The sequence below is a fragment of the Xyrauchen texanus genome, chromosome 50, assembly GCF_025860055.1.
Source record: "Xyrauchen texanus isolate HMW12.3.18 chromosome 50, RBS_HiC_50CHRs, whole genome shotgun sequence".
Lineage (NCBI taxonomy): Eukaryota > Metazoa > Chordata > Actinopteri > Cypriniformes > Catostomidae > Xyrauchen > Xyrauchen texanus.
In genome coordinates this window covers 1,375,919-1,388,864 of record NC_068325.1, presented here as the reverse complement: position 1 = coordinate 1,388,864, position 12,946 = coordinate 1,375,919, and the positions used below count along the sequence as shown (strand labels likewise).

Below are 12,946 nucleotides of genomic sequence, written 5' to 3'. Positions count from 1 at the left end.
CCACTAGCAACACTAATCATATCAGACTTGTATTGTATTTAACAATAGACCTTGAGCTAACCGGGGTCAAGCGCTTTGCTCAGAGCAAAATGATGATAGCAGCAACTGGTTACCAGGCCTAAGTTTTAACCTCTATGACAATCCATCCTTTTTGGTTGATAGACTGTTTAAAAGAGTGTAACACTAAAAGATTAAAAAAATTCCTCTCACGGATTTGTTGTGGACACAAGTCTGTTTGATGTCAGAGTTCAGTTTGCTTTGTTGGTTGTAGGCAAGTATAGAGCCCTGTGATTTCCTTGACGCAAAAAACATGGACAGAATAGCAGAATTGAGTCATAAAATTATATTAAGGACTCGTCCACACTAATACGGTTTTGTTTGAAAACGCATACATTTCACAGCATTGACGCCTCTCAGATGAACTACTCTGTCTTTTCATACACCGATAAATAGAGCATTCCATTACTCATACTTTGGAAAAAGAAGACGTGGTAACACTTTACAATAAGGTTGTATTTGTTGACATTAGCTAAAAACATTAGTTCACATTAAGAATAAACGGAGGCCTGGGTAGCTCAGCAAGTAAAGACACTGACTACTACACCTGGAGTCGCAAGTTCGAATTCAGGGCGTGCTGAGTGACTCCAGTCTGGCTTCCTAAGCAACCAATTGGAGTTTGCAATTGCAGAGTCATGTTGAGTTAACCTCCTCTATAATGTGATATTCGGTCTTGGTGGATTGTGCATGGAAGCCACGGAGAATATCGTGAAGCCTCCACACGTGCTAGGTCTCCATGGTAAAACGCTCATCAAGCCATGTGAAAGATGTGCGTACTGACGGTCTCCGATGTGGAGGCAATTGAGATTCATGCTCCGCCACCCAGATTGAGGTGAGTCACTACACCACCACGAGGACAGAGAGTGCATTGGGAATTGGGCGTTCCAAACTGGGGAGAAAAGGGGAGTAAAAAAAAAGCAAACAAAAAAAAACTTTAAGAATAAACAATACTTTTAGAGCATTTATTAAACTTGGTTAATGCTAATTTCAACATATATTAATAAATGTTTTAACATTACAAGTTTTTATACACTGATGAGCCAAAACATTATGATCAGTCAGGGGTGATGCGAATAACATTGATCATCTCCTAACAAGGCCACATGTCAAGGTGTGGGTAGACTAGATGGTAAACGAACAATCAGTTCTTGTAGTCTATTAATTATCGGCAAAAACATCAGCTGTAATTCCATTATTGGCGTAATATTTAGATTTTCACATTTATCGGCCAATAATATATCGGCCACTGATCTATTTCTTTTGAAAATTGTGTTTTCAGTGTTTTCTAAGTGCGCGGTAATAGAGAGTGCTTTCGAAATGTTCCTTTTTCGATAACACTTTTTTAGTGTGGATGAAAGGCGTAAACATAGCAAAATTCATGTGATTTCAAACAAAAACATATTAGTGTGGCCTTAGATGGGGAGCGCATTAAAAACTACTATCAAATACACACAGAAACTCAAAGGTCTTCACTCAGTTTTCTGCCAAAAAAAAAAAAAAATGCTTGGTTCAGCTACATAAATGTTGTAGTAATAATACTAACAATATCAATACTTTAACACTACATTGTTTTATAAAATATATTATAAGTATTATTGCATTTAAGCAATATCACACAAGCAAGCATTGACCTAGAGACCAGGCAATCCCAACAAGTGTCGTAATAAGTGAGCCCTCGTACAGTTTCTGTCATAATTGTTAGACTCATTTCTACAGATATGAAACCGTGAGTAAATATGATTTATTAATAGCCAGCAGATTTATTTGTTACCGAGTTGAAATGGCAGCAGGATAACATTTCATCTGCTGGTTATAGTTGTAGCCTCCAGCAATTACTGGTCAGCTTGTGCTTTTGAAAGCCGTGCGTTGGCCTTAAGCTGAACTGCCTCTTAATTTACAGTTACACGACACGGTTGAAGTCATGCTGCATTTAATCTTTCAAGCAAGTTCCTGCTAATATCGATTTTTAGCAGAACTGCCTGGAACCACGTAGACATGACTAAATCGTTTATCTAGCACACTGTCAAACTCGGGTTAACCTTCAACTAGCACAAGCATTGGTAAAAACAGAAACATCAAGGACACATGGGCTGTAAATCAGTCTGAGCTTGAAAGCAAGGATATAATAGTTTGTATTTCTATTTCATTTTGTCACTCCAGTTAAGATTTATTTTTGTTTTGTTAGTTGTTTCTAGTTTAGTTTTATTTTTTTCTTATTTTTAATTTAGTTTTTAGTTTTTCATTATACTTGGTTTTGAATAAGTTTTAGTATTTATGTTAAGGTATACATGGAGAATGAGAAAAGAGGCAATTGTGTATAATGTGGGTTCTTTAGCTGGACTCCCTCATCCAGTATTCAATATGTAGATTAAATCATTATTATTTTTCAATATACTGAATCTTTAATAAAAGAGTATCAATAATGTCTCTTATCTTAAAAGTCCAAAGCATGTTTTCCACCTGGTTTGTTTCTCTGTATGATTGTTTGGATTACTGGTGCTTATGCAATGAGTGTAGTGGCATTTGAAACAGGCTTTTTGTATCGAATTTAAAATTTGAAGATTACACCAGAACAAAAACGAAAATAAAAATAATAATAATAAAAAACTTGTTTTCAACTTCTATAAAAACCTTGGTTGCATCCCAAAAAAGGGTCCTGGTGAGTTCTAATAGTGGCAGAACATTGTGCGTAGTTATAATTGACAAATAAATTGGCTTATTAAAGAGAGGAAAAACACTTACCATATCTTTTGTTGTTGACGTTAGGACTGGACTGTGAGCTGTGTAATTCTTCCTCAGTCATATGTGAGCTGCAGTGCTGCTCTCGCGCATCATCATTAGAATTTAAAGTAATCTTATGTTATATTAAATTAGATCAAACGACTATTCAACAACAAACATTTTTGTTGACAATTCTTTATTGTCGCTAACGTCACCTAATCGTTTCAGCCCTAGTGTTGGGTCACCACATGATGTCCACTGTAAAGTCTGGGTCCCAAAGCAAAACCAGTTAGATTATCAATGTTGATGAACCACTGTTGGATTACTTTACTACCTGACTTTACAACGTTAGTTTGGACATTTGACAGACAATCTCACTCTAGAACAAAGTGTGCATACACTTTTATATCATAATTTATGCATTAGTAAACAAACTTACACATTTGCCTTAGGATACTAATTTTGCAAGGCTTGCTGAAATGGCTCTGGAGGGATTAAATGCTGTTATTGCTAGTTTGCATAATGCCTAGTCAGGATGACTGAGAGAAATCAAACAATGGACTTCCTCTAGACCAGCAATTCTGGCTGCATCCACTTTTTTCCTCCTTGGACAGTTTTTAAACCCATCGGAGTGTTGTTTGATTTCAACAAAGTGTTTTTGGAGCAGTCATGAGTGTAATTTAACATGTAAATCTGTAGTGTAGTCTTCAGTAATTGTGTATCAATTAAATCCCTTGGTCATGTTTAAACTCCAAATCAATACAAAACAAATATACAATTACACTCACCTAAAGGATTATTAGGAACACCTGTTCAATTTCTCATTAATGCAATTATCTAATCAACCAATCACATGGCAGTTGCTTCAATGCATTTAGGGGTGTGGTCCTGGTCAAGACAATCTCCTGAACTCCAAACTGAATGTCAGAATGGGAAAGAAAGGTGATTTAAGCAATTTTGAGCGTGGCATGGTTGTTGGTGCCAGACGGGCCGGTCTGAGTATTTCACATTCTGCTCAGTTACTGGGATTTTCACGCACAACCATTTCTAGGGTTTACAAAGAATGGTGTGAAAAGGAAAAACATCCAGTATGCGGCAGTTCTGTGGGGCGAAAATGCCTTGTTGATGCAAGAGGTCAGAGGAGAATGGGCCGACTGATTCAAGCTGATAGAAGAGCAACTTTGACTGAAATAACCACTCGTTACAACCGAGGTATGCAGCAAAGCATTTGTGAAGCCACAACACGCACAACCTTGAGGCGTATGGGCTACAACAGCAGAAGACCCCACCGGGTACCACTCATCTCCACTACAAATAGGAAAAAGAGGCTACAATTTGCAAGAGCTCACCAAAATTGGACAGTTGAAGACTGGAAAAATGTTGCCTGGTCTGATGAGTCTCGATTTCTGTTGAGACATTCAGATGGCTGAGTCAGAATTTGGCGTAAACAGAATGAGAACAAGGATCCATCATGCCTTTTTACCACTGTGCAGGCTGGTCGTGGTGTAATGGTGTGGGGGATGTTTTCTTGGCACACTTTAGGCCCCTTAGTGCCAATTGGGCATCGTTTAAATGCCACGGCCTACCTGAGCATTGTTTCTGACCATGTCCATCCCTTTATGGCCACCATGTACCCATCCTCTGATCGCTACTTCCAGCAGGGTAATGCACCATGTCACAAAGCTCGAATCATTTCAAATTGGTTTCTTGAACATGACAGTGAGTTCACTGTACTAAAATGGCCCCCACAGTCACCAGATCTCAACCCAATAGAGCATCTTTGGGATGTGGTGGAACGGGAGCTTCGTGCCCTGGATGTGCATCCCACAAATCTCCATCAACTGCAAGATGCTATCCTATCAATATGGGCCAACATTTCTAAAGAATGCTTTCAGCACCTTGTTGAATCAATGCCACGTAGAATTAAGGCAGTTCTGAAGGTGAAAGGGGGTCAAACACAGTATTAGTATGGTGTTCCTAATAATCCTTTAGGTGAGTGTATATTTTGCATAAAGCTTGCGTTTACGCATAACGCATCTGGGACAACTTTTTCAGCAATGATTTTCATTATCGTAACAGTCCTTTTTTATTTCAGTAAGAAAAAAAGAAAAAGGCTGTTGTACAATTATTTCAATTCAAATCAGCAAAAATGAAAGAGAGTAACTATGATATATAAAAACTTTTGTTTAAATAATATATACTTTTCACATTTCGGTAAGAAGAATTGTGGGGGAAAATGTGCGTTTCTGTCATGAAATTATTTCACAATGTGAAAAATGGCCCTAAAAATAGGTTTAATTTTTGATATGCAAAGTATTATTTCTTATTTGTTTCTTTTGATTTTTGACCAAAATAGGACCAGGACATTTTCTTGATCGATTTTGTGTGAATCAACCCTCTGTTTTAAACCGAAAATGACAAAAACAAAGATGAATGAAAAACAAAAAAAAGCATAACATTTATGTGTTCCCGCACTTCTTACAGTATGGTGGGAAGACTAGTAATGTCATTCATTTTCACACATTTTACAAAAAGTTTAGTGTTTGAAGTAGAGAAGTATGTAGTGCCAAGCTCATTTGTCAACATATGTTATTGGAAGAAAAATATCAAAGATTTTTTTATGTAAATTCTGAGATTAAACATGTCCATGTTTTGGTAACAGAAAATTAAACTGCATATTTAATATTTAGATTTGACCATATGAGGTATACAAACAAAATTTCTGAAGGTAAAGCACTTCCTTATTCTGAACATTCATGAAAAACTGCATGATGAATTTATCAAGCCCTATTGTCTACCCTTTTCCCGGAAAGTGACATGCACTGTGCTGTTCTAAATTGTTGGACAATTTTAAAAGAAGTTGGGATATATGATAAACTTCTCCAAAATGTGACTGTCCTGAGAAAATGAAGACATCTGTTCACCCTGTCACTAATGGACATTAAATGACCATCCAGTGCTGATGTGTTTTAATGTTGTAAACTGTTTACTTTGATGATTTTAATCTTGTATGTTCTGGCTCCACCATTCCTCTCTTCCTTTTCATTTTCTAGTTTATTGAGGCCTACCAGGGCATCGGATGTGTGGACTCCATGTGCTGTTTCTCAGAGGGGCAAAACGCCTGCTCACGGCTGGGCCGGCTGGTGGAGCGAATAATGGGCCGCTGTGATCCAGCTCGGGCCACCAGGTGCGAGCTCTCTCTCTCTAGTCTCTGCTGTAAGCACATCTCCTACAAGCTGGAGCATGACGAGCCAGCGGCCCTGGACGAGTGAGAGCCGCAACAGCACTCAAAGCATTCCCGATTAGAATATCGAGTTTAAGAAGGAAAAGGAATATTTGTTACATTTTAAAATAATTTCACCATCTGGGAGGGTCTAGGTATGTACTATAGGGTTGTGGGGTGTAACAGTACAAGTACCTCTGTACCAAAAATGTAAAGGGTTACCTGATAAAAACGGGCTGCTATTCACATTTTTAGACAATGTGAAGTGAAAGCAGCATGCATTGATTGAGAATAAAAATATAAGGCTTTGATTACAGAATTTTATAATAGATCATAATTGCTATAATTTGAGTGCAATGGTTCTCAAGCACGTTTTCAGCCGTCTTAGTTCACGGAAGCATTTTTCCAATTTTTTCTTTTTCTGTACAAACTTTCAAAATTCAAAATTTAGAAATGTCATAAAATTCTTCATAAAAGCCATGAACCAACCAACCAGCTTTTTATAAAATAAAAATAAGTTGAAATAATATGGACTGTTGGCTTCAACAGATGCATATACAATGGATTTACAACCTCTGAGCTCACGGTAGGTCTGTCTTTAAAGATTCAAAATGTATCGTTAAAAAATCAATTCAACATTGAAGAAAATGTATGGGATTTTAACTCTGAATCATATTTATTTAATTTTTTTATTCAGATCTATCATGCATATCTACGCAAAGGACTGGTATCATACAGAAGTAAAAATGTTGGTATTGACCCAACCCTATTGTACATAGAACATGAAGTTTCATTAAGTCTGTCCTTTCAGCTTGCTGTCTTCATCTTTCATTGTCTTCACCTCGTTTTGAGGTGTGTCCAATGCCAGAGTTTCTTCTCTATGTGGCAGAAATGTTTTTTGCTGAAGATTCACCGTAAATTGTGTGCCTCCATTGTGCATCAGGCGATCACTTCCATAATCTGTGAAGCTGTCTTGCCATTGTTCTCAGACATCACACCCTGTTATTAGCTTGGCAAACATTTACAATGCCAATTTATGCAAGTATATGCTCGTTGAATGTTGGAGTATATGACACATCTTTTCATTACCTTTACTGAGACGTTGCATCCCTGTTCAGTGTTATAATCCACATCTTAGTCTTTAACTTGTGTGTGTATCTCTCAGTGGAGGGAGTTTGTGATGGCATGCACCCGTAATGCACCCCTAAGCCTCAGCTTTCCATGTAATCCTTTTGACGGTCTGTATCCGCACTTTGGGAAGCAGGGTGCTTCTGAAGCTACGCTACAGTGGACTTTGATATGACTAAATAAAAGATTCCTGTTCCAGTTAATCTGCTAGAACACTGCCATCGAAGCGCAGGGTACTAGAGAAGACCTCTGCTCTGGCTGGCCAATGGTAGCCACAGTCAATAGCTACTGCTGCTGTGATTGGCTCGTTTATGGCAAAGAAGTTTTATTTTTTATATATATATTTCATGGGACCACATCAAGATTGAGTGAGACACTGGAAACTGTAGTCTCGAAGATGATTCTTCAATCTTTTTTGATTTTTTTTTTTTTTTTTTTTACTTGAAGCCTTACAGAAGAAAAATCTGTCTAATTGCATGGGGAAAGCCTTGGCTATTTAGTGTGCTAAGCGGTCAATGAATGCCAGAGTGTGTGAATTTTCCCAGAAATATTACTAGACACTTTACTCAGCTTTATCGCTGTTCATTTACCATCTTAAATGAAGAATCTAAACAATTATATGCACATTAAGTTTAGTGGCCTGTTGCATTTATCAATTAATCTGTTCTACTTGTATTTTGTCTTAGACCAGTGGTTCTCAACTCAAGTCAAAAGTTGTGCGTCCAGGAAAACTCCATATTTTGGCCGTAATAATCTGTCACTTGATCAAAGCTAGCCAAATTACATGCCAACAAGGATTGCTCACGATGGTTGAATAGTTGTCCATCAACCAACTAGTCGCTTAATGAGATGACAAGTTTATCTAGATATTTTCTTATATAGTTTAGTTTTTTTATATTTTAAATTGATTAAATTAGCATGCTGACAGCTGACAGCATGCTTTGCTTAAGATATGGACCCTTTTCACACTGCTGCGTTCGCGAAGTGGAAGTCATCATAGTTGGTAAACTATGGTGGCGATTTTGAAGAGCAGTAATAGCCAGTGCCACTACAGTGCACAAATTCTAATCTGGATTTGTGTTTCCATGAATTTCCAAAAGATGCTGAACTTTGTACGAGCTCTGTGGGTTCAGGCAATTAAACGCGAAGGAGATAACTTTCGTCTGTGGACAGTATTTTCAAGATAAGGGCTTACAGCAGTCGCTCACGGGTGGAATTGTGAAATCTTAGCTGTACGGTCATGGAACGGGACATGGGTCTCTCCACTTCACATCCTGCGTCGCCCAATCAGGTATTGGTTTCATCAAGTACAACTCACAGATTTGTTAACTGTGCCCTTTTTTACATTTTTGCAATTTATGGCGATAGATTTGTAGATCGTTTCTTTAATACATAAATTTGTGCCTGCTGATTTAACGTACAACCTCTCAATAATAATAAATTTTTATCAACTTGCCTTCATGTTCGTGCCGGTAACCCTCAAAAAACAACTTGGTCAATGTCTCCAAACGTAAATACAGTCAAAACTTTTAAGGACTGTGTAAACACGTATACCTCGACAGTGGCCATATCTTCTTTTACCCAACTATGACGACTTCCACTTCGCAAACGCGGAAGTGTGAAAAGGGTCCATTAGACATTTTGCACAGTAAAACCCTCCCGCAAAACCTTAGTTATTTCCCTTTACTGCACCGCCACTAAAGAAATATACATTCAGACTGACATCTTTGGTCACTGCTTGGCATCTTACTCTGTTTTTGAGCATCCCGCTATGAGGGTTGCGTTTTGAACTCTGCATGTCAAGTATTTTAAAAATGCGTCTCGAGACACCTGCATTCTGTACCCTTCTGTTGCTCTCCGTCGAGCTGTATTTGACCGGAAGAATGCTTCCAGGTTAAACGTCTTCTAACAAAAGCATCCGATCGGGGTAAGGTTTACCCGAAACCAGTTTAATTATACAGGGATTACAATTAGTTAACTTGTCGTTCAGGCAACAAACCAAGCAATTGTTTTAATTAATAATTTGTTTATTTTTATATTAATAAATATTTATTATAGGGTCAGCCCTTGATGTCATCAGAACAATCTGGGTCAATACCTGTTGAGAACCACTGTTTAGACATTGAAAGAGATTGTCTATTATGAAGTATGCCATCTCTGCATATACATGCATTTAGCCCCACATATAAGTGCAAATGCATATTCTAATTTAGACTCTATACCTATTTACAAGAACTTAAAACGGTTGTCTTCATCTGCAAGATACAACAATGGTGCATTTGTTGATTTGCCATGTCTTAGTTCTTACATGTGATCCAAAGATAATCGTATTGCTGTAGCTATCGATGTATTGTTTATCTTATATAGCATGGATTGATTTGTAAAATGGCTGTACTTTAAGGGCATTAGTCCCAAAAACTAAGGCATTCGATGAAATAATGCTCCCTGGTGGTCAAGAGTAGCAGGTATGACATTTGAGAAATACAGCCTTTGGACCGCTCCAATCCTCAATGGCTGCTTAATTCCACTCTATTCACAAAGATGATATACATTTTATAGTAATAAACCTATATACACAAGATATTTTTCTACAGACGGTATGAATTTGTTTCTGTATTTACTTCTATACTGTATATTAACTTTGTTTACATTTATCGGTATCATATCATAATATGCTTAGGAAGGGGTAATTACTTTCATATGAATGTAATCCATGTGAATGTCAAGGCTGTGGAAGGATGTTGTGTTTATATATGTTTAACCATTTCTCCATGCGCATTTAACCCATCTTGTACTAACATGTCTTCTCATTCATTTCTCCATTACCCCTGACTGTTGCTTGCTGATCTTCATGCACCGAGTGAAATGGTTAAATAGAGCTTTAGAAGATTTGTGTGAAGTAGGAAAGCACCGACATAGACAGTTTGACAGACAATAATATAGCCTATAGCCAATAATTATGTGTTCACAATTAATGGTCGGCCAATAGAGTTTCTTCAGTGGTCGAGATCTACAGACTAGGATGCCAAATGAACAATATAATTGTATATATAGATAGATAGATAGATAGATAGATAGATAGATAGATATATTAAACAATTTGAGGCTAACAAATAAGACGAACGCAATATTTCTGAAATAAAATCATTATTTGGCTCTATTTACTAAAACAATTTATGCTTGATATATTAGTGTATCAGGCACAATGAAATGTATGATCTTAAATCCTGTGTTCTTTTAGTAAAAGCCGACATTATGATGTTTTATGTACGACAGACACATTTTGTTCTTTTGTAACCTGCCATAGACAAATCGTTTGTTTGAAATAGATAAGAAAATCCCTCGTTATCTTCTTCAAATATTGCCAATATCAAACCGATAACAATACTTCAAATGAAGCTAATATTGTATCCCTAGCCCTGATATCATGTTTTTAATGTTAGCCAAATCAAAAGATTTGAAATGTAATATTTCCCAATACTGATACAGTCACCGATATATTGTGCATCACTAGTATAAAAAATTATTCCTGATATTATCTGCTAACAATATCGGCCAAATTAATTTATACAGATTAAGGAAAATGCTAATATTGGCAGAGACCGATATAGTCACCAATATATTGTGCATCCCTAGTATGAAAAAGTAAGCCCTGATATTATCTGGTTACAATATCTGTGAAATCAAACAATAATTAAAGAAATGCTAATATTGGCCAATACCGATATAGTCTCCGATACCGATATATTGTGCATCCCTAGTATGAAAAGGTATTCTTATGCATCCCTTGTGCATTTCAGTAAACGTAAAAAAACAAGTTTATGATCTGGTTACAGTATCAGCCAAATCAAACGATAATTAAAAGAAATTCTAAAATTGTCAGATACCAATATAGTTACCGATATATTCACTGTTCGCACTTTCCTTGGTGCTTCCAGATCATGGAGCGACTCTGACACCTTCTTCTCCAACGACCGGAGCATGCTGACACTCTCACCCATGGAGGTCTCTCATTGTTAATGCCTCACACCAGCCCAAAAAGGAACTGCTTGTAGAGTCTGGAGACACTTACCCTCCATCCCCCTTGTACAGTCACCAACCAGACTTTCACACTTTAAAACCTCTGATTTCAGAGTAAATCATGTCAAATGCGATGATCAACAAGGGATACACAGTGGTTCCTCAAAAAACCAAAGGATATGTCTGAATATTGTGTTTCCGCTGCTATGGAACTGTACGCAAAGGGCCACCATCTTTCCTGAGGAAAACGAGTGAGTCTGTTTGAAGCCATAATACCCTTTTAATTGCCTGATTTTTCAAGGTATTAAATGTGAGCGCAGTGTAGCGATCGCACACAAACCTGTAGCCTCCTAGAAAACACCCTAAGATGCCTAACTGTACACCCAACCTCTTGGATTGTACAGATTATCAAGAATGTTGCAGAGTCCTTGATGGAAACTCCTTGAACTCACTCCTTTAAACTCCATCAGTCATGTGCCTGCATATTATTTGTTTCCTCTGTCTTGCACACGCTAGATTGTCATTACTAACCATTGTCATGAAATAATTTATCATTGTTGTGTTCTTTGTTTCTCAGCTCATGTTGCTAACCACTTTTGTTTGTGTGTAAGGGTGTGTGTGTGTATTTAATCTCACAAGAAGGCATAATTTGATAAAAGGAATGATCTTCATCCTACATGGGTCATGAAAACAACCGTTTTAAACTTGCTAAGATCAACTACACTAAAGTTGATGATATCCAGCTGCATGCTATACTTTGGTCAATCAGTCTCAATAACACTGCAGGCCAAAGTAAACTGGACCTAAATGCGCCCATTTTGTCAAGTTCAAAACTAGTCTGTTTTTTTGGTTTTGCTGCAAGGACAGTAACAATCCACCCTGGATCATAAAATCTGGTACCGTGACCCGGGTGAAAGTCAGACTTTTAGAGAAATTGTTGTAACTATCCTTGCAGATAAGGAATTGTGGGTTACTTTTTTTTGGTACTTCTCTTTAGTTTTTGTTTGTGTTCTCATGTCGGTGTACAAACCTGAAATATATATATATATATATATATTTTTTTTTTTTTTTTTGCGCTATATAATGTATTGTATTTAATTATAAAGCAATGCAGTTTGCCACTTGTTACTCGAAGAGACATTAGCAATAAGACTCAATCTAGACTGGGAATACCCGATCTAGCTGTGATGTCAATCAGACATTTTGCTGTTCCATCTTTTTCTGTAAACATCTGTTCTTCTAATTATACTCTCCTTATGTTTAAACGCTGATGTACATGAAAGTTCTATTTACAGAATAAATACATTTTTAAAAATCTGGTGTTTCATTACTATTCCCTTAGATTTTATATTGCACAAGCATTATTATTCAAATTACACAAGTTTTATCTGAATTAAATTAGCCACACCCTGGCAAGATTTACTGAACTGCACTTCAACTCGGTCACACAATATAGAAATGCCATTAGTCAAACAAAATGGGCAAGAACTGATCATTCCTTGGGTGTTCAGTTTTGTTTTCATCTTGTTTGTCACCATGATAACTTTAAGATAAAAATATTTTTTACCCCAACGTGTATGGCAGTGGTTCCAAACCCTGTTCCTGGAGGCCCCCCAACACTACACATTTTGGATATCTCCCTAATCAAACACATCTGATTCAACTCATCAGCTCATTAGTGGAGACTCCAAGACCTGAACTGTGTGTTAGAAAAGGGAGCTATACAAAACGTGCAGTGCTGAGGGGCCTCCAGGAACAGGGTTTGGAACCACTGGTGTACTGGTATGTTTATGGGTA

The 12,946-nt window shown here is 37.2% G+C and overlaps 1 protein-coding gene across 2 annotated transcripts in view; it reads left to right on the top strand.

The window, feature by feature from the left end:
* LOC127641130 (phospholipid-transporting ATPase IF-like) overlaps nucleotides 1-12,542 on the top strand; it is a 104,797-nt gene extending 92,255 nt beyond the window's left edge. The window contains exons 30-31 of one of the 2 annotated variants that reach the window (XM_052123913.1): nucleotides 5,832-5,965; nucleotides 11,068-12,542. In XM_052123913.1, the coding sequence (XP_051979873.1) occupies nucleotides 5,832-5,934 (103 nt within the window). In that variant the 3' untranslated portion in view covers nucleotides 5,935-5,965; nucleotides 11,068-12,542. The remainder of the gene's footprint in view (nucleotides 1-5,831; nucleotides 5,966-11,067) is intronic. The other variant, XM_052123912.1, reaches the window with a different exon arrangement.
* Nucleotides 12,543-12,946: the final 404 nt, after the last annotated feature.